At 44.4% G+C, this 21,687-nt stretch overlaps 1 protein-coding gene and 1 non-coding gene across 3 annotated transcripts in view; one reads left to right on the top strand and one right to left on the bottom strand.

Annotated features, from left to right (window-relative positions):
• The first annotated feature begins 2,354 nt into the window (after nucleotides 1–2,354).
• The window catches only part of LOC126539558 (uncharacterized), a 31,079-nt gene continuing 11,746 nt past the window's right edge, over nucleotides 2,355–21,687 (top strand). The window contains exons 1-8 of one of the 2 annotated variants that reach the window (XM_050186441.3): nucleotides 2,355–4,019; nucleotides 4,311–4,382; nucleotides 4,895–5,013; nucleotides 8,040–8,128; nucleotides 9,527–9,595; nucleotides 13,352–13,584; nucleotides 17,048–17,128; nucleotides 20,741–20,827. In XM_050186441.3, the coding sequence (XP_050042398.1) occupies nucleotides 3,982–4,019; nucleotides 4,311–4,382; nucleotides 4,895–5,013; nucleotides 8,040–8,128; nucleotides 9,527–9,595; nucleotides 13,352–13,584; nucleotides 17,048–17,128; nucleotides 20,741–20,827 (788 nt within the window). In that variant the 5' untranslated portion in view covers nucleotides 2,355–3,981. The remainder of the gene's footprint in view (nucleotides 4,020–4,310; nucleotides 4,383–4,894; nucleotides 5,014–8,039; nucleotides 8,129–9,526; nucleotides 9,596–13,351; nucleotides 13,585–17,047; nucleotides 17,129–20,740; nucleotides 20,828–21,687) is intronic. The other variant, XM_050186440.3, reaches the window with a different exon arrangement.
• TRNAR-ACG (transfer RNA arginine (anticodon ACG)) lies at nucleotides 3,501–3,573 on the bottom strand. Its single transcript has one exon. It is a non-coding gene; the product is annotated as a tRNA-Arg (tRNA).

Here is a 21,687-nt window from a genome sequence, read left to right as displayed (position 1 = left end):
TCGGAACCGCTGCGGGAATCCCATCCTCGTCGCCAAAAGATGTTGTGTCGGCAGCGGCAGGCAAGCGGGGGGCCCCGACGGGCGAACGCGCGGCTAGCGCCGGCGCAGTGAAGGAGACACGGAGCTAACTGCTCCCGATGAAAACCGGAACGAAGACTCCGCCGACCCGCGGCTGTTTATTACTTATAAAGGCTTCACACGCTAGATGACACCTCCCGATTGGTACAAGCTCGTCACATGACAGAAGGGGGGTGCGCCATCTAGCTAAACAACTACAAAACATATGTGCGATGACACAGAGATCTGACAGGGGGCGATACTATACTACACTCGTGTCGTCCAATCAGTCACCGTCTACGATTTCCGCCGAAACAAGAGCTCTGCTGAGCCACAGCGACGTCGTACAGAGCTACTGTAAATACGGAAGCAGCTGAGGGAAGCAATGGATGCGTCACCACGTGATCAAATATGGCGGCGCCAACGGGAGCGTCGCGGCTACAGTGTACTACAGTGTACTAGTACACTGTAGTCGCGGCAAGGGTCTATAAACCGTTTTTCGGCGAGGAAGAACGTAGCCTCGAATCAGCGCGCTGCGCCGCTCTTCTCGCTCTGGTTTCTGCGGATTGCCGTTTCTCCCAGCGGCAGCTTGGAACGGTAGCGGTGACATTGCGAAGTGCTGCGATTCTAACGTGTTCCGTTAGATCAGATCACTCACGATCAGCAGGCTACCACTGTGCTGTGTTCGGCTTCAAAAATAACTTTCTGAAGGGAATGTGAAGTGCATCCTCAGTCGCTGCTACTCTGTGGACTCCGCCGCTCCAGTTGCGGACAAGCGTCCCCTTTGGATTGCCAGCATAAACAAAAAAGACTTGATGTCATCCGCTCCGTCGAGTGTATGTTCAGAAGATTTTGTTCCCAGTGAGCGCACGGCGACGAACTCGACACCCATCATCAAACTGGGATATGAACGGAAGGTGCGCATTCGAGTCGGTCGACTGGTGTGGCACACTGCGTCGCACCCGGAGACATCTCTGACTGTTGTCACCTGAGTGACACCTTAATAGAGTCCACGGCTAGATATACAGTAATAAGTTGTGGTACGTATCGACAATGTTCAGACTTGACTCGCCTCCTAAGGAAACGGAATCCAATCACCGTGATTGCTTCATTTTTATGTTGTGTATACGTTTAGCAACGCGTCTTTGTGCTGATTGCCATGAGAGCGTCGATGCACTCCCCTGTGCTCTTCCCGCGTTTCGCGTGCTTTGTTTAAAAATTTAAGGATCTAAAAAAAGCGGACCCTGTTCATAAAAGCGCCCAATATAAGGGCCCAATATAAATGCAGCGCATAATTGCTGGATCTTGGCTTTGTTTAAATAGCGCAAAACGAAATGAATAATATGGCAATTTTATGCTCAACCCGCTGCACCTTATTCCAGGCTGCTAGAATAGAATAAAATTATTTGTACGTTCTGGAAGTGACCAACACGTGGTATAACAGATGCATCTGTTGCCAGCGCTTTCGACAAAGCGACCTGTGCCGAAACGTTGGCTCCGGATGCTTTGTTCGACTGCTGTTTACCAAGTCTCTATCTTTCTTGCTTGAACGCGTCGGTCCATCGGATGATTTGAATAAATTGAAACAGCATAAGGAAAGAAACGACTTAACCGCTACAAGGATTATTTGATCACTGCGGGCGTTAAACGGTCCGCAGACTTCTGAACGTTTTACGGCTTGATAGGCCATGGTGTAGTGATAGCACTGCAGCGGGTCACCACAGGCATGGCCGCAGGAGATATGAACAATTCACGCAATCATAAAAAATCGTTCTAAAGAAATTGCGGATAATTTTTCACCCTCATCTGATCAGATTGCGACTGGACGCACGCGCGCGTCCACAACCTCTGCTTTCTGTCATGTAAGCTGTTCCAATTGCTCCAGGCCCGAATGGCAGTATGCTTGGCGCGCGTTGTGGACGTGGTCGCATTAGGAGGTGACAGATAGCAAACGAATTGGTGCCTGCTCAAGAGAGAGAGAGAGAGAGAAGGAGAAGGATGGAGGAGCAAGGAGAGTGAGACAGAGAATAGAGAAGACATGAGTTTAGATACCACACGCACTAAGCAAAGTGCAGCGTATTTACCGGCACTCATGTCTGCCACTTTCATACTTAAAAGGAAGAGGTCTGAACACCGACCTAAATGGTATAAAATAGTTATTTACGTTTCGGCTCCCCCACGGGAGCCTTGTTCACAATGAAAGAAGCGGCAGAGCTGGCGCCCCTTTTTATGTGTGTCTCAAAACATGACTAAGGCACCTGGCATACACGGGCGGCAGATTGCCTCCGCTGCGATTAAGAGTGTGCGCCGTGGTTTGGATGATTAGGTACTCAAGATAAAGACGTGAAGAATGATTTGGTTCCTTGGCAATCACGCGAGATTTCTCCCAGTTAATCTTCTGGGATGTGGTCGCGCAGTGTTCGGCCAAGGCATTCGATGCAGCGTGTCGTTTCTAGACGTCATTCATGGGCTGCTTAAATCTTGTCTTGAAGTTGCCGGTTTCACCGACGTAGACATACCGACAGTCCGCACACGGAATGACATACACCACGCCTGGGAACTTGTCCTTTTCCAAAGGGTCTTTCACATGCACGAGCTCGTGTCTAGGTTTCCGAGAGGTCACGTGCGCAGCCTGCACGTCATATGACCACAGGACGCGTGCAAGAGTCTCGCTTATGCCGGGGACGTACGGAATCGAAGCCCGTCTTTTGGGGGGTCCAGGCTGGGTGGGTACTGTGCGAGCCAGCTGCAGTGCCCTACTGAGTCAATGAAGTACTCAGGGTATCCACAAGCCATTAATTCCCTCCGCACAAGTGCATTGTCCGCCATGCTGTCTTCCGCTGTTGTGCACACGTTTTTTTTTTTGTTTGTTTTTTTTTTATCTTGACACCTTGACCCTTTCACGGTTCACCTAAACAATATACAAGCAGCAATCAAGTTCACTGTTGAAGTGGAATCTGAAGGCCAACTGCCGTTCTTGGACACCCTTGTGCAGCGAAAAGGGCCAGACCTGTTATTCAAGTTGTTTAGGAAGCACACTCACACTGGCCGCTACCTAAACTACACATCGGTGCACCCTGCTTCGCAAAACAGGTCTGTCGTTGGCTCTCTTCTTCGTCGGGCAAAAAACGGGCCTTAATCGTGTTTTGAGACACACATAAACAGGGGCGCCAGCTCTGCCGCTTCTCGGCCACACCGATCCGGCCCAACCGACCACCCAGCGACGTACGTGCATCGATTTGACGTTATGCAAGAATGTGATTGCAGGTGCGAATGAAATATTAACCACCGATCGAGACAGTAAATGAGTTCGCACCTTTGTTCAAAATTATGTGTGAACTCCGTGTCGTGTGCTTAACGGCTTCGCTGGTCAATCACATTCGCACGCAGACTAAATAAAAATATCAAACTCACTGTTAAAAAAAAAAACAAAAAAAAAGCAACGAGCCTGCCAGGATTCGAACCTGGAATCTTCTGATCCGTAGTCAGACGCGTTATCCGTTGCGCCACAGGCCCAGACGTTCAGGCGAGGTCTTAAATATAGTTTTAATAATTTTGACTCAATTACCTAGCATGAGTATGTCGTTGTCGTGGTTTCAAGGCATAAAAGCAGTGAATTAAAGTACGCCGCGTGCGCTAGCATTTTGTTGCAAAATCAAACTGTTTCGGATGGCAGCACTTTTCTCGACAACGCGAGAATCAACAGGAGAAAGGGCACGGTACGGATCAGTGGGATCAGCTTGAATCAGCTATCAGTTCTCTATCTTCTATCATGTACCATGTCGACATGGTGGGCATACGTATCATTTGTCTAGGAAGAACAAAATGGCGCAATTTTCTAGTGCCTTATTTTTGATGTAAGCGCGTACAAATATAACTGCGTTTCAGGTATCAGACCCTATTGACACCTAATGCGTTCATTTGATGGAACATTCCACCAACAAGCGTAGCAACGCAAATGGGTGAGCTGCTATTGCTAATGCTTTGGAGCGAGAGTAATCGAAAGACTAGATCACTGGACTAGATGTTGATCGCATGAATTGAATGCTGGTGTAAATGGGACCTATTTGCATCCCAAACTCACCTGACCTGCGGCTATTCTACTCAGCTAATTGATTGTTCGCATGTTTACTGCGCTGACTTCTGATATCCGCTTTCGTAACCATATATTTTACTAAACATTGCGTCGCGTCCCAACGCGCCGGTTCGTCTAGACCGCTGCCGTTCTGAGTTTGTGTCTTTCAACATTTTAGCGACTGCTCGTCGTTCCTGTGGAACCAGCTGGTATCCGGGGCGCCTGTCGTGCTCGGTCTTGATGCCTACAGGTGAGAGCGGCCTCCTTGCAGAGGTTCGGCATTCTGTTTATTGCACCCAACTTAGATCTTTGCTTAGATCTTTCTTCGTTGGTATTTGTTGCAAGCACTTATAGCATTTGATTTCTTTATTTCAAGGTACTCTTAAGTACTAATGAATTATGTTAGTCGCAATGACCATGCACAGAAGAACACAGTTGTGGTTGTGTAGCGACCGAGATGCAGCTTGACTGCTAAGAAAAGGGGCGTGTTAGCAGATTTGTAAATAGTATTGCAAGTGAATTCAACACTTCAGTCTGAATACTGCTGTGTTATAGCCACTAAAAATGCATGACACTTGGGAGTGCTTATGAAATAGGTAAAAATTCTATTCGAAATGGTAAATTAAAAATTAACTTCCGAACCTTTGAATAAATGTTTACGCTTGGGTCTGTTGTGATAGTGTACTGTATTTGTGCTAACCACGTTGTTTGCAGTATTTCACGCAATTTTAACAATTGGCATTACACTTGCTTTATTCTCAGGCCACCCGCTGTCAAGATTAGAGACCAGGTGTTGAATGCTGCTTTTCGGACGGCGTTAGAGAAGCGCACAGAACAGTCTGTTCTTTCATCGTTGGCTGGTACCGTGCAATCTTCCACTGGTATGTATGCACTCCTTAGGTGTTTGGCTTGTATTTCTTGGCAGGGTGGAGGATCATTACTAGGTCTATAGTATAAAAAGTAATGAACTAATAACCAAAAGACAATAAATAACATTGACAGGCTGTTTCATTCTCATTTTGTAATTCTTTGAGTTCTAGGCATGTTAATTTGCAGCATTTTGTTATCATGATTTAACTTCTTTGTATTTATGCGCCAAGGCATCCAGTTTGACACCACCTGGTTTCAAGTTAATAGGGGCCTTTATTGGTTTCTGGAGTTTGATTTTGTCATTTTCTGTTTAGCCAATTGCTCAAGATCTTCATTTTACACATTTAGCCAACTTATGTGCTTCATATTAACCTTCAGGGTGTCTGTAAGTTTAGGAAATTTCAGGGTAGCACTGCTTTCACACTTCTAATTGTTATTGCACACAATTGCTTCTCATATAACCTAAAAATACGTTAACTAAACACTTTTTGTTTATGACGCAAGATGAGTGTGAGAATTTTTGTCGTGGTACAAAATGCCAAAAATTTTAGGTACTAGCTCTTTCAGCCTTTCTATCAACACTGTCTTTCCACATTGACCTGTACAGTCAACCACAAAATTTTCAGACTGTGGAATCTGAGAAAACATTGAACTTCTTAGCAGTTTGTGACCAGAGCCAGTACAACTGCACAGCACTATGCTGTTTACATGCTATACTAGTATTGCCTAGAAGTTACCCGCTGTTGTTGCTTAGTGGCTGTGGTGTAGGGCTGCCAAGCACAAGGTTTCGGGATCAGATCCTGGCCATGATGGCCACATTTCGATGGGGGCAAAATGCGGAAACACCCGTGTACTTAGATTTAGATGCACATTAAAGAACCCCAGGAGGTCCAAATTTCCAGGGTACCCCACTGCGGCATGCCTCATATACAGATTGTGGTTTTGGCATGTGATAACTAATAATTTAATTTATTTTTTTGGCTGGAAATTTGAATACTAACTTGTGTTTTTAGGCTGCGGAGATATTCAGCCTTTTCTCAGACCCCGCGGTTCGTAAACTTTTAGGGCTGACTGTACATGTCACCACACTATGGGCCTGGCACTCTAGAGTTTGGAACGCAGCTTGCTGTGACCTAGTGGTGAGCAACGAAATGACACGGGCGGTACACGTCGCAGCTCTCCACATTGAGTTATGCTTTCATACGGCTGTACAGCCGATCTACCTTGCTCTGTTTGTAGGGTCAGGTTAGACTTCTTAGTTAGTTCAGCGTCAGATTTGGTATAAAAATGTTTATTGCATATGTGGGTTTTGGCTGTGCGATTCAAATTGTTGCGACCCACCATGGTTGCTCAGTGGCTATGGTGTTGGGCTGCAGAGCACGAGGTCGCGGGATCGAATCCCGGCCACGGCGGCCGCATTTAGATGGGGGCGAAATGCGAAAACACCCGTGTACTTAGATTTAGGTGCACGTTAAAGAGCTCCAGGTGGTCGAAATTTCCGGAGTCCTCCACTACGGCGTGCCTCATAATCAGAAAGTGGTTTTGGCACGTAAAACCCCATAATTTAATTTTTTTTAGACTTCTTACTTTATTTTGATGCTTATTGCTGGAAAAGGCATCTTACAGTAAGCTTCATCTCATCTCATCGAGAGTGCTCCCTGTGCTTTGCTTAACCATGTCAAAAGCTGGAGCAAAAATGGTGCCAAGTCTATAAAACCGCAGGCATTGGTATTTATTTTTATTTTAAAACTGCCACACACAGGAATTTACAGGACCTTAGGGAATCTTTTATGGTGACGTGGCACAGATATATAAAGGAAAGCTTATAGAGTGGCAGGAACTGCTACAAAACACATTTCTGAGAGGACAAAAGAAATAGAATTGACTGCACATGGTATAGACAGTCAGTTACAGCATAAAGTTAGGGGAATGTAGATAAAAAGTGGTGTTAAAGTTCTTCTGTCACATTACATGTTTTTGTGAAACAAATTAATGGCAAACAAACAAAACATTTGGAGCTACATTGTTCTCTCTCTACGAGCAACATTGCTTGGCCTGAATGCAAAAGTTAGGGAGACACAATCAATTCACCGATGACCATTGCCAGTAAATGTGCAATTTGCCGCATAAGCATGTTTGTGTCCACCAGTCCAATGACTGCCAGCGTCGGCAAGCACCAGAACCAGTCGCACTCAGTCACAGTGGTGACACTATAGCACCTTCTTTATTGTTTGATTAGTTGATTAAATCATTCTTCAGGCACCACGGTTCTTAGTTGATGTGCATTAAATGAATACACACGCATTGTAACAGTCTGTCGTTGCAGCTTGACATCATGTAACTTGAGTGGCACATACTTGAAAGTGGCAGTGCCACAAAACTGCATCTATGACTTCTTGTGCGCAATGTATGCATATGGTATAGCACTTTGGTTCTCTTTAGATGGAAGGCATGCTACAAAGCCTCCCATGCAAGGCATTCTCCAAAAGGTCCACTGCAGCACAGCTCAGATCAGCAGATATATTGTGGCTCTTTGCCCTCATTAGCAAGGCTTCGTGTTTTGTAGTACTGCCCAAAACTGGTAAGTGCAGCTTGGAAGGTGCTGTTGACGGACATGTCCACAGAACTGCCTGGGCAGTGCATCACACTCATTGGTTACACATTGGCAAAGTGCATAGCGCAAGTGCACAATGGCAGGCAGGCAAGTATAGGGATGCTTTGTAACAAGGCTGTATACTGTGTCATGTTGCTGTCATGTCACGTGCCATCAACACCTCAGTAGCTAACGAGCAGTACATCTCGGACTGGAGTCACTCAGAAAGGCTTCTTCACCGTCTCTGTGTGCCATAAAATATTTGTGAATTGTTATTTTTCAGGCTTATTAACTGCTACCTGCTGCTATAATATCAAATTGTTTTACATTGTTCATTATTTACTGTGCCCTCACACAATAAAATGTAGCTTGAGCATTCTTACTTATAGTATATGCTGTGAGAAATATCCATGTTTGAAAATATTTACTACAATTTGCTTTCAGAAAGTGATGGCGTTGTCATCATACTGGACCAGGTGCCAGGTTGCGCACCATCCCCATTGCGCCATAATGTCATCCAGGTGCCCTGCAAGGTGCAGTTGTTTAATCCATATTGCTGTCGTTTGAAAAAATTGTGCTGTTCAAGTGACAGCGGTAGACAGCTTTCAGAACAAACTCTGTTGAGCCAAATTCATTGAGAAGGTGAACTATAATTCTTACCTTTCCAACATACTTCTACGCTTAAAAAGTGTGATCAGGTAAATTGTAATCCATTTCCTTGCATTAATATTTCTTTTTTTTAAATGTAGTTATTCCATACTTTATAATACATACTTGTATTTGATTCTAGTTTTGTTTATTATCTCATGTAAAGAACTCGTGTAAAAAAGAACACGTAAAGGAATTTCACTTGGTTTTGAAGGTATTTGAGGGTTTTGAGGATAACATTTTCAAGGTTCTGTAAGTTCATATTAGAAGGGTGTCAACTGTATATTTTTTTACTTTTAAGCTCATGTGCACTAAATTAACACACTTGTGGAATTCTTCATTGATGTTTGCAACTTTCTTTTCTGTGAAAACTTAGTTACATGCGGGCACATAGCTATGAGGAGTGTTTTGTTTCCTGTTTTGCACTTTCTGCAATCCTTTAATTCTTATAACATCCTGCTACAAAATAGAAACGGCTGTGGAGCATGCTGATAGTGCCTCCCTTAAAGGCCAACTGCAAAACAATTTTATGCCATTGATATAGCCTAGTTTCAGATAGCGTAGTTATAGAGCAGCCTCCATGCAAAATACTATGTTTCAATTATGAGTGGATGCATCACGATAAGGTACAAAAGTTGGCAGTTTTGATACTGAAACGGAAAAGAAGATAAATGGATCCAATATCAGCCACCAGAAGTGACACACAATCTAGAACATTCAGAACCGGCGTGATTTCTTAGCACCAACTCTGAGATTACACAGTGCCCGTGGCTGCCTGCAGAACAATGAAAAATACCAAAGATGACATTCTGGGATTTACATCATATCTTCTAGCCACGAGGCAGGGGTGTATCCGGATGGAGCTTCCCCCCAGGTGAAAGATATTTGGCTGTGGCACTGCCACAAGGCACACATGTTATCTGATTAAGTGATATTTAAAGATAGCTTATCAGAAAATTAGACAATTACCAGCCCTGCTGCTGTGCCTAGATTGTTTAAGAAGTATAAATGACTCATTTATAGCTAACTTACCCAAAACGAAATTTTGTTTTAGTAGGCCTTTAATGAATTCCTGGCTATGCTACCGGTCTTAATGCTTCCATATTAACAGCCAAAGAGAACAGCACATTAGGGTTCATAAATAATCTATCTAATGACCTCACCCTGGTTGTTTAGCACTTTTCTTGCTATTCGGTGTGCAGGAATTGTCAAAATCCTTCATATTATTGGTCTTTAGGTTTTTGTCTGCTACTACATGCAAATGCATTTAAACACATTTTCAGTTTGACAAGGTTACCCCTGGAAGTGGCACCACTAGTACAAGCAAGGAAGAATGGTTGTCTAAGTTGACGGTGAGGAGAAACTTTGTGTTTGCTAGATTGAAGTGACCGATTGAGATGTTTGGAGTTGCTAACACAAATAGTGCCTCAATTACAAGTAATTCCTAAAGTGTCAGTGGTGCACCAACAAACATTGAAGAACTTCAAAATAATTTAGATAAGCATAGTCTGTTGCTGCTTTTTCGTTTTCATTTGTCCATCATGTAATGTCTTAATGAGTAGTGAAAACTGTTGAAAAACTCAAGCAAATTCTGCGTTCATGTCTGGAGTGTTTCTTGGGCACTGTATAGTGATGATGATGTTTAGTCCTTATTGAAATTTGTGAGCGATTGAGAGGGCAGGGATTTCCCCCCATGATTACATTAAGAAGGCAGCCTTAAGCATGCATTGCCATTCCTCATGCACTTGCTAACACTCAGCTTGAGAAGGTGCATGGCACTCCTAATGTTATACAGTAAGGAGTGTCAGCTGTGCATAAGGTTGCTGGCGCATTCATGCTCAGATTTTTTTGCAGAGGATGGCGTTTCAGGTCAAACACAGTCTAGTGCCTTGCTTGTGGGCCATTATTTGCCTGCTTGGTCCAGAATAAATAGGTAAATAGGAAGTATGCATGGTCTATGGTGATACCAGGCAAAATATATAGAAATATGTTTTTAAAGACTATACAGACTTTTTAAAAGATCACCTGTGGCACATAGCATAACTGTAGTCCTTTAACTGAATTGCAGAGGTAACCTGCACATGTAATTGAAATATATGTGATCAAAGAAGTAACGATAGTAATTCAGTAATTGCCTTTTATGAAAGGGTACCTGAAACAGTTTTTGTCGTATGCCTAGACACGGAGGTTATCTCTCAAGGAATGCTTTCTCACAAGAATTTCGTGCCAGTGTGCAATAATAACACAGGTGTGAGTGGTTAAACATTACCCTCCTCTCAAGCTGCTGTGTTACCGCTAAACTTTTTGATCGTGCAGCCATTGCTACGTCTCCCCTCCTTCAAGCGGTGATGCAAGGGTTGTCTTCTTTCAGTTTATTTGAACTGAGTGCATCCCACGTCTCTTTCCTATGCAACCTTTATTGTTAAGCCTGGGCTACATGAAGCAAGATTTAAGGGCGAACTGCGCGTGGCGGATGCAGACACGGTCATACTGTCAGAGTTGTCGAGCGATCCCACCGCTGTCAACCAGATGTAGGAGTCGTCGGACGATCTCGCCGCTGCCACCATTTGAAGGAGTTGACGGCCATAGAGGGGAACTGGGTGAACAGGATTTATTTACATTATTTACATCTTAGACAAGACATACATCGACAGTCTAGCGTGACTCCCAGATGGAGCCCGCGAGACTAACATACAGCAAACAGCTTACGAACACACAGCTCACGAGCACATTTCGAGCACGACAACGAGCCCACAGCTCACAAGTACATTTCTAGCACGACAACGAGTACACACTAGCAGCCGTAATCGCTGCTTATAAGCACTTGGTCTCCCCTTGATTCCAAGCGCACGGAAACGTTCGTCCAGTCATCGTTCGACGTCATCGTTTGACGTCACCATAGACCAGCCCTTTTGGAGGAGGATGAGGGCTGTCGACTTGGAGGAGGAGGAGGGCTTACATACACGTGCCGCACACACCCACAGATGCAATGGTCCGGAGCCGACGTCAGAGGGGCTTCGTAGAACTCTGAGCCGTTCCGGGTAGCACATTGTCTGGCGTCTTGGTCGGAACGCGGGGAGGAGCCCCTGTCGGCGTTCCCGCGGCAACTCCCCCACTCATAGCAGAACAGGGCGGCGTTGTCGTGTTGCACACAAAGCCTGCTTCGTCGAACTCCTTCACTCGCAATGGCGACGAGGCTAGAGGTTGGCGGCGGCGTTCCAAGATGAGGTTACCACCGCTGGCGTAAATGGCTGGCAAACTTGCACTGCTGCTGGCCGTTCTTAACAATACTACCCACAATGTTTGCTGGCTTTTTCTTCTTTTCTTTTTTAAAGCTACATGAATCGAAAAGAGACGGATGCCACCGCGGACATTCGCATTGCTGCAAGCATATATGTGATGTACAGATTACAAAGCAGTTGTTTTCGGTATTCTTTCAGTTTGATAATAACCTTATAACATCAAAATATCTAATACATGCATTTATGATTGTCTCTACATCAGGCTCATAAGACTTCTTTGTAGCCATCGGTAGAAAAAGAAATGCTGCCGCTAACATGTGAATGTGGTGAAATGGACTATTCATAACGTTTTTGCTACTCTAGGACGTTAAAAACAAACAAACAAGAAAGTTACGGAGAGAAAAAAGGTATGTCCAGCGGGAACGAAACCCACACTTCCTGCATGGGAGGTGGAGACAGTACCACTATGCCAAAGTATAACTCAACATGGTGGCTCTCTGACGGGCATTTCGGCATGTTGTAGAGCATGTTCAGTTTCTTTAGCAATGCTTTTTTTTCGGGTATCGGCTTGTTAGGATCATTTTCTGCTGTCGTTCTTGGCAAACGATATATAAAACTTGGCTCTCTGACAATTGTGGAACCTGCAGTTACTGCTGAAAGCACCTTTTTAAAGCTATGGGTGACTCTATTGACCAAGGAGATTGGCACTGATGTTGACGTGCAGCGCTCGTGTCATCAGTGTGTAGTCACTGCAGATTACTCCTTGTGCACACCTGCAGTGTAAAACGAGCATAATACAGTGCTGGTGCCATTCATTTTCCTCCCACCAAAGAAGACGTCACTGCCCCTATTTTCATGTGGAAACCCCTCCGTGTTCCATTGGCTGCCCCATTGCTAAAGCTGTACCAGACAATCTGCATTCTTAAATGGAAGAAATGTCTAGATTTATTGCATTTGTCTAGTTATTTTTCTTCATCATCATCAGCCTATATTTATTTCCATGCAAGGACGAAGGCCTCTCCCAGCGATCTCCAATTACCTCCTGTCTTGCGCCAGCTGGTTCCAACTTGCATCTGCAAGTTTCCTAATTTCATCAGCCCACCTAATTTTCTGCCCTCCTCGACTGCACTTCCCTTCCCTTGGCATCCATTCTGTAATTGTTCTGCCCTACACATTACATGGCCTACCCAGCTCCATTGTAATGGGATAGCGTTAAGGGCCCCATGTCACAGAAAATCCGGTGTCAGCTTAGGTGTCGGCGCCGGCGTTTGCGGCCAAGAAAATCATCCCAAACCACGCATATTCTGTACAGCAAGTTGTTCTTCTATCACTGAAGTTGCTCATACTTTGTCTTACACTCTTTATGAAGTTATTTCTCGGAATTTTGAGAATGGCAGCCCACAAACAAATTCCGTGCGATGATTGTACACCTTCCTTTTCAACAACGATGGTAAGCTCCCAGTCAGGAGTGCAATGTAAACTAAGCAATTAAAACTTATTAGTGATTTTTGTTAATTGACTTCTTCGATTTCTCCTGGAACTCAAGTCTGTGCCTGAGTAATCCTGCTCAATGACTAGAATTATGCTGTCTGCCACAGGCAATTTTTTACAAGTTTGTATAGCTTAAAGAAAGAACAAACACCCTGTATGTAGAATTTATGGGAACAGAACTGTGGTGCTATCTCCCACCGCAATGGCAAGACAAGGCAAGTGCAAGTTGCAAGAACCCCAGGTGGTCAAAATTAGCCCAGAGCTCTCCACTGAGGTGTCTCTCATTTCACCTGTGATGCTTTGGGACATCAAGCCACATCAATCAATCAAAGATGGTGTGCCACAGTGATCACAGCTCTCACTCCGTGCACACAGACCTTTGAGGATGCCTGGGACTATGCATCGTTGGAGTGTGGGCTGGGCTTCAGCCTGGCTGTCATTGTCGACTTGGCAGCCCGTGTCAAGGGGCCCTCTTGTGACCTGACTGTGACTGCAGTCACCCCACTGCTGCCATTGCGCCTGGTGCCACTGTTCCCGATTCCAGTGCTGAGGAGCGGCGTCCAGGATACACTGTCCTCACCGCATGCTGCAGCACTACCTGACTTTGGGTACTGTCACCTTTGATTTTGAGACCTGCAATTGTACACACCAATGTTAAAGCTAATCATCATGACCACGAAAGAATATAACCATGTTGAACATCCACTATATACAGTACAACCCCGGCGCCAACGTTCGTGATTGAGAACTCAAAAGATTACTCAACACATTTACGCTTCTTCTTTACCGGTTAATACGCTTCTGGAAAGCACAGTCTTTAGACATCAGCATTCAGTATATTGCTACGCTGCAATCATATGATGCATTTTATGGGCACTAAATCGCATAGAAAAGGGAAAGGCATGAGGCATGTATGATTGAGAACAGCAGCTTCCTCGCCATACTTGCTCGTCCGTGGCAAGTGAGAATGCGGGTGCACACTTAGTTTCGTATTCCAGTACCAGCAAAACTCCTTCCAAGTTGTCGCACGCTGCATTCACAGCTATCGCCACCAGCCCCATTGTGAAAAGCATCCTCATTTATCTCTCTCACAGCACGTGAGGCATAGTGACTTTGGAAGCCTACTGCACGCCTTTAATATATGTTATAACCCAAATGCACCGCCGGTTCCCTGATACAGGTGGTGCGAAGCGAGTGTCATGTTTTGCTCTGCAGGCATTGTAGACATTGTATTCTGGTGTCGCCCACCAGCTTGATATCCTTCTGGTTTTCCGTCACCGACAGAATAGGAAAATGACATTGTGCATCCCGGTTTGCTCGGGCATCACCAGCTCAACATGTGGAGTGGGCACGTCAAAAATTGCAGCCAAAATACCTCGCTTGAGGAAGCTGCTGACCCAGGCCGGGAGAATTTCTGCTGATTTATTCGATGGTGAAGGCTTCCAATATTTCTCGTACCACTTTATCACAGTCCTTATAAATAAGACGTTTCCCTTTAACCCTTTGAGGGTGAAATATTTTTCACAAGAACCGTGCCCCTGCTATAAATTCATTGATTGCAGTTTTCAGTAGTAAGAAATGACTGAACACTTGTAAACACAGCAGAAATTTATTGCAAGTAATAGTCTCTCAAAAACACTTTTCTTGCACAACAGTATACACACAAATATGCTATACAGTAAGAGATAGAGAAGAAAAGTAACAGCCTATGCGTCACATGCAGCACAGTTGCAGCGTAAACTGGAGGAGCGGGTTCATCGGAGCTTCATTTTTGGCAGCATGCGCTAGAGGGTCTTCACGGCAAAGTCTCTGCATCATTTTCATGAGAATGGACTGCACTGTCTGCCCAGTGTCAATGGTGTGCTGTGGCTTGTGCTGCTGCCTGCACAGTGGTCTGCTGAACCCAGCGTTGCCGGGTTTCAGCTGTGCGGGTAGCTCTACAATTAGCTTCTTCAGCAGCGGTTTGTACCTTGCGAGTAGGCGCCATAAAGTGTACCGAAGAGTAAACACAGGTGCTGAGACTACGCGGCGCACATGTAACATCCCTTGACACGTGGCACAATGTGAAGCAGCTGCTACATGTTGTGACACTCCGTGGAATACAACACAACTGCAATGCAAAGTGTGCACATATTGACGCTATGCAGCGCGGATCTCGCACTATGTGACTCCTCATGTGCTAGCATGCATGTATATTCCGGCAGGAACCGGGCATGTTAAGGCAAAAGCCTTAAGTGACTCATACCCATGATGACCTTGAAAGAAATGTGTTGTTCGGTCCAATGGTACTATCATCAGCAGCAATGGCTCATTCCTCTCGTAATGCAGAGGCTACAAGTGCTCACCAAAGTGAAGCATGCAGTGCATACATTCATTAGAATCATGCACACAACGTACAGAAACGCTGCATTAGTCTAGTGGTACAGAAAAAAAAACTCGTGACTTTCTCGATGGCTCATACCCCAACCAAACAAAAAATGCAATGGCTCATACGCACGTAAGGTTGAGGCTACAAGCACGCAACAAAGTGAACAGTGCATATATTCATTGAAATCACCCATACAACACACAGAACAGCATACATTTCAATCCCCTGCTGAGAGGATGCAACGTAATGTCGAGAAGCGTTGGCTAGAGTCTGACCTCGCTAGGCAGCAGTTTTTTGCCTTCACATGTTATAGGAGTGTAACATGCTGCCAAACTACTTTTTTCCCAATTCCTGGCGATAGCTGCGACGGACACCGGCGACGATGGTGGTGGACAAAATCGTCAATTGAAGCAGCTATTGGAATGAGCCCATAACAGCTTATGCTGCAAAATGTCTGGCAAAATTTGTGGCTGTCAATTTGTTGCCCCAGAAACACATTTCGTCAGAAGGAAAGTGCCAGAAGTGAGTTGGAACAAACGCTTGAGCAGTCGCTGCGAGAAGAGGCACCATGCGCGGCCATACCAAAATCACGACTGCATGCACCCTAGGGTATGAGAATATACATATACGTACCCCAACTGATGGCAAAAAAAGAAAAAAAAGCAATTGGTATGTGTATCTCTGAACATTGACAGCGCCAGGCTACAGGCATTGCAATAGTGGCGCCTTTAAGACGTGTTAGCATCTCCTCCATGCACACCTTGGAGGTCGCATACGAAAAAAGAAGAGGCGTGCAGACAGGACACAAGAGTAGAGAAGTGGACAACACTGCGTTAGTGTTGTCCACTTCTCTACTCTTGTGTCCTATCTGCACGCCTCTTCTTTTTTGCATAATGAATCCTTACCAACTAGCTCAGCTTTCTGTCGTTCTAAGTCGCATTTGACATGCATGCAACCACGGGATCAAGTGCTCAGAGGTAAACAAATCAAATTGTACGCACTGGCCAGTGAAAAAACAACTTCAGATGACTTTGACCAACTTCGTAGAGATAGCAGCACCTCTCAAGAAAGAGTGGTGTTGGATACACTTGAAGCATCAAACATAAAATCGGTGCCTTGCATGTATGTTAATAACCCTCAAAGGGTTAAATTGCGGGTTGCAGACACGCTGTTTTCATTGAAATAGCATATGACCTGCATGCATGCCTTTTAGCATTGCAGTGTTCTCCCATGCTCTATCATTATGGCATCTGCTCATCTGTTCGGTGTAATGTTTGCGGCATGAAAGCTTAATATTGTAGATAACTTCTTGGTGGCATTCCATGTACATTGTCTTGTGCCCTTTTGCGCATCTCCATTACATCCTGTCTTGGTTAACTAGGCAAAGAAGGAAAGAGACTATCTTGGCAACAAGATAGGGTCACAGCAAATGTAAATAAAGACACAGTTGCTAGTGTAGCATTGCGTTGTCTTCCCTCCATCCTGTGTGTAATTCACTGTGTGCTGATTTTCCAGAAAGTATGAGCCAACTAGCTCAGCTGAGAGCCATTGTGCAGTATTTTAGGAGATCTTTTTATTTGATATGTGCTGCAAAATTGTTTATCGTGTTTGAGGTGCGTTTCAAAAAATTAAAAAAAAAAACATGAACATACGATAAGTATGATGATTGTGATCTTATCGTGGCTTACATATTTCACTCTTAGGTTCGTCACCTTGTGCGGGGACCACCTTTGCTTTCACTTCAAGCATCAGATTGAGGATGGTGGCTTCAACTTTATTGGAGTGTGAGTAGAAACACCATAGAAACTTGTACCTTGTTACAACAGCTTTACCCCATTTTCACAAATGCATGTTAAAGGGCTTCTAAACCACCCTGAGCTCAAAAATTAGTTACATAGTGGCCAATCTATACTAGTCTACTATGAACATATGATCACAATAATTCTTCACCCTGAGCTCAGAAATGAGTTGCAATGTGACTGATGTATACTAGTTTACTATGAACATATGGCCACTATAATTATCTTGAAATGGTTCAGTAATAGCTATGTTACAGGCATTTGATGAATGAGTATGTGGCCACTGCTGTTTCTCGCTCTCCTTTGCAACCCTCTCCACTTGCACTCTCTCCCCCTTTCCGCATACGCTCTCCAACTCTGCACAGTGCAGCGAAAGCTGCAGGTTGTGTCCGCATGCCAGAAGCAAATCTCTTCCATTCTCTCCCCCTAACTGCTCTCCGCATGAAGCTAACTCAATGGAAGCTTCATAAAAAGTTCAGTAACACACAATGGGCGAGTCCCCTCCATTCTCAGAACACATGGTCGGCTTTTGTCATATCGGCACTTTCATTTTTCAACAGCCGACAAGTTGACAGTTTTTACCCCTGGTGGTGTCACCTGGAGCACCCTGTTAACATCACAACGTGCAAAGCAGGCACTGCGAAGGCCAGTGGAGGAGCACAGGATAATTTCTTTAATTGTGATGTTTCTGGGGCATATGGCACTACTGCATTTGCCTGACGTGATAGTCACAGCATTCTCTGCGCAATGCGCACTTTTGTTTGAAATGTGTAAAAAAAAGTAGGAAATTGTTACGGGCCCTTTAAAGGGCCCCTCACTAGGTCTGGCCATTTTGAGTTCACAATCGCAGAGCATACAATGCGCACTAACGATCATGTTTGCAAAGAATTACATCGCTACGCGCCTCAAAAAAGGTCTGAAATTTCAATCCGAATGCCATTTTACCTTTCCCTCACGGAGGCTGCGCTCCAAGCCGGACGGTGACGTACTCGTGTCTCTGCGCCTACGTATTCGTGTCCGCAGTGTGACGTTGCTCGTGGTGACGCGTGGCTTCGAGAATCATTCAAAGCGGCATCAAAGCAACATCTGTTATTTGTGTGATCTATTGCTTGAATTGACGAATTGAAGTTTAGAGAAATAATAAAACACACACATGTAATGTCTGCATGTTTTTTGTTTTTCTTCGCACCTAAGCAAGAGAGATGTACTTCCACTTTGCCTGCTTGTTCCCACGGTCATGCAGTCATGTGCGCAGGTACCGAAACTATGCCATTTTCTACCATGTTCCAGTGTGTGACCATGCTCTGCGATCCGCTTGTTCTGGCTCAGTATTCGTGTAGCACTGAATTATATGGCTAGTCATGTGTTCTTGTGCACAGCGCGCAAAATCATGTGCTGCACGAAACCAGACAATCAGAACAGAACAGTTCGCGCAACGCCGTCAGTGGACGTACCCAGCGCCGGAAAAAAAGAAAGCGAGGAGGAAAGAAATGAAGGCGGGGCCTGTGACATATGCATCACGCAATCCTCGAGGTCCGGTATGAGACAACGAAGGGAAATAATTTCGCTTGTGGAGGCTAGACGAGGCGAGTGGAGAGAGTGTCTTGCTTGGCAGTGGAGCTCGCTTCTTGAAATCATGGGTTCGCGGCACTGAAATATTTCTTGCCTATTAATGAGCCGATTTTTTTAATTCTTGCGGCAGAACACTCCCTAGAGGACACATAACTTCCAGGGTATTACCAAGATTTGCTATGGGGCCTGGTGAGGGGCCCTTTAAAGGGTCTCTTACTAGGCCATATAGCATACTTTTGTGATACACTGGAAGTTGTTACATGTCCTCAAGGAGTGTTCTACCATAAGGATATCTTTAATTAGTTCGTTAATAACAAAGATAGAAATATGTGAAGGGCTGCGAACCCATGATTTCAGGAGGCAAGCGTCAAAGCCGACATAGACACTCTCTCCACTTGCCCCATCTAGCCTCCACAAGTGAAATTCCTTCCCTGCTTTCTCCCATACCGGACCTGGAGGATTGCATGACAAATATGTCATGGACCCCGCCTTCTTTCTTATTTTCTCTCTCTCGCATGTGTTTTGCCAAGTGGCGTACTTCCGGTGACGGTCTTGCACAAGCTGTTGCATTTGTCTCATTTCACGCAGCAGACGATTTTGTTCGCTCTGCACAAGAACATCTGATTAGCGGTATAAGTCAGTGCCACAATCATGAGCGCTGACGCATACGTGAGAGGATGAGAGCATGATCACGGCACTGGAACCGAGTAGAAAATGACATAGTTTAATTCTCTGCGCACATTACTGCATGACATAGGTACAAGCAGGCGAAACTGAAGTACATTTCTATTGCTGTGGTACGAAGTTAAACAAAAAACACAAATATTTGGTTTGTATGTATTATTATTTCTCTAAACTCTAATTCTCTAAACTGTAATTAAATAAATAACTGATGTTGCCTCGAGTAATTCTCGAAGTCACTTGTTGCTATGAGTGACATGATAGCACTGCCATGTACGTAAGAGCGCTTGCGCAATTAAGGTCAACGCTTTGGCTGGCAGTACTGCAGCTGCGAGAAGGAGGGCAATCAGCATTTGGTTTGAAATTTAAGGCGTTTCTGCAATGCGTAGGGATGTAATACTAAGCAGACACAATAGTTGGCGCACATGATAGCTCAAAATTGCGAGATCTAGTGAGGGGCCCTTTAAGAAACCGTAAGTGGTCAAAATAAAGTTGGAGCACGCCACAACAGTGTTTCTCGTGGTCCGCTGTGAAGCATCGTGACCCTAAAGCCTGCTAATCAACACTCACATTTGTTTTGTGCTGTTGTTTTTGTTGAACTTCCCTTTTCGCCTTACCAACTAATAAAATCTGGATCATTCTTAACATTTGAACATTGTGTCTAAAGGTGTTCATCACATTTAGTTATTTAGACCTCATTCCTCAGCAGTGAAATGTTTGCCTGGCCAAATAGTCAATGTAGTTCTTGTTTCCTCTCCTTACATTGCCAAAGAACAGTCCCTTACTAATTCACCCTTACATGCAGTATACTAGAATATTTTGCAGGTGTTTCGCATGTGTCTTGCATTTCAGGGAAAAGTGCAAAATGTTGGTAATAATTTCATGTAAATTGATTCTGTAGTTTGTACATTCATTTGGTATTTCAATCTCTTGTTTTTAATCTGGCCTGTAAGTGAGTCTAGGTTTCCTGTGAAGAGGGTCTCCATGATTTCAGTGTAAGATTACCTCTATTTTCAGCCTTCAGTCACCTATGTGCTTAGAAATGACAGCAGTGGTTGAAGCACCGGAGAAACGAATGCTTTGCAAGGCTTGTAAGCTTTTGCAGAGCATTGCCGAAACATGGAATTTTTCTAGTTCACTGATTCTATTTTATGCGTTCGGCATAAAGGCTGGCACTTCAAAAATTGTTCTAAGCTGTATGTTGCTAAATATTCGTTGTGTGTTTATCACCTGTGCTGTATGTATGAAGAAATTTTTGAGCTTCAATTGAATTTGGTGGCAGAAAAATACGTAAGCGAGGAAGATGACCTTCTTTGTTTTTTGTTTTTTTTTCTTGGTGTGTAGATGGATAAGTGGCGTGGCATCAGTTGAGCATCCCTTTATTTGGCTTGTTTGTGCCCAGTTTGCCACAAGCCAGAGACTAGCTTCAAGGTGAGTGGCTTTGATGCGACGCTAGCTTAAAGTTGCGAGAAACAAGCTGTTTTACTGTAGTAGGCATGAAAGTATGGAGCAGCTAGTTATGGTATTATTGTGGGTGATGACCAGTTGAGTAGCCACAAACAACTACGGCTGCGAAAGAATTAAGTTGGCCAGGTTATGTAATATGTAGACCACATAACCAGCTGTCTATTAGAATGAAAGTGTATTGGTATAATTGCCAAGGGAAGAGAAACATAGTCAACGGCAGCATAGGTTTAGGTGGTGGGATGAAATCGGGAGACCTGCAAGCATTGGCTGCAGTCTGCTGATGCAAGACACGAGTGATTGGCAATCATTAGGAAACGCCTTGATACTGCAGTAGATGTAAATGGGCTGATGATGATGAACAACAATGTGTTCACTTTTACCTTTTGGCTGAGACTGATGTTTGCTGATCACAAGCACTCATAATGTGCAACTTCTAAAGCTCTTGTACCAAGTTATCTTTGTTTAGCACAAAACAAAGTAATTATGGATTTGCACTAACTAGCCTTCAAATGCATTGTGCTGAACTACTAAATCTACTAACTACTAAAGTCAGGTTCTGCAGCATTTGAAAATTGCAACACTTGCAAAAAATTAATGGCTGCAAAACATAAAAATGTTACAGTATTAATTTTACAAGCATAAACAATTTCAAGGAGGAAGTTCTTGTATGCAACCTTTAGGGGCGAATGACTTGCTCGTGCCCCTGCAGTGTGGTTCTTAGTGGCCGTGGAATGGACAAAACTGAAAATTTGGGAGAATTACTGTGTGCTTATCTTAAAGTGATATTAAGGGACATCGAGTTAAGCTGCATTAGTAGATTTTGC

This window comes from Dermacentor andersoni, chromosome 11, assembly GCF_023375885.2.
Source record: "Dermacentor andersoni chromosome 11, qqDerAnde1_hic_scaffold, whole genome shotgun sequence".
NCBI lineage: Eukaryota > Metazoa > Arthropoda > Arachnida > Ixodida > Ixodidae > Dermacentor > Dermacentor andersoni.
This window is presented reverse-complemented; position numbering and strand designations above follow the sequence as displayed.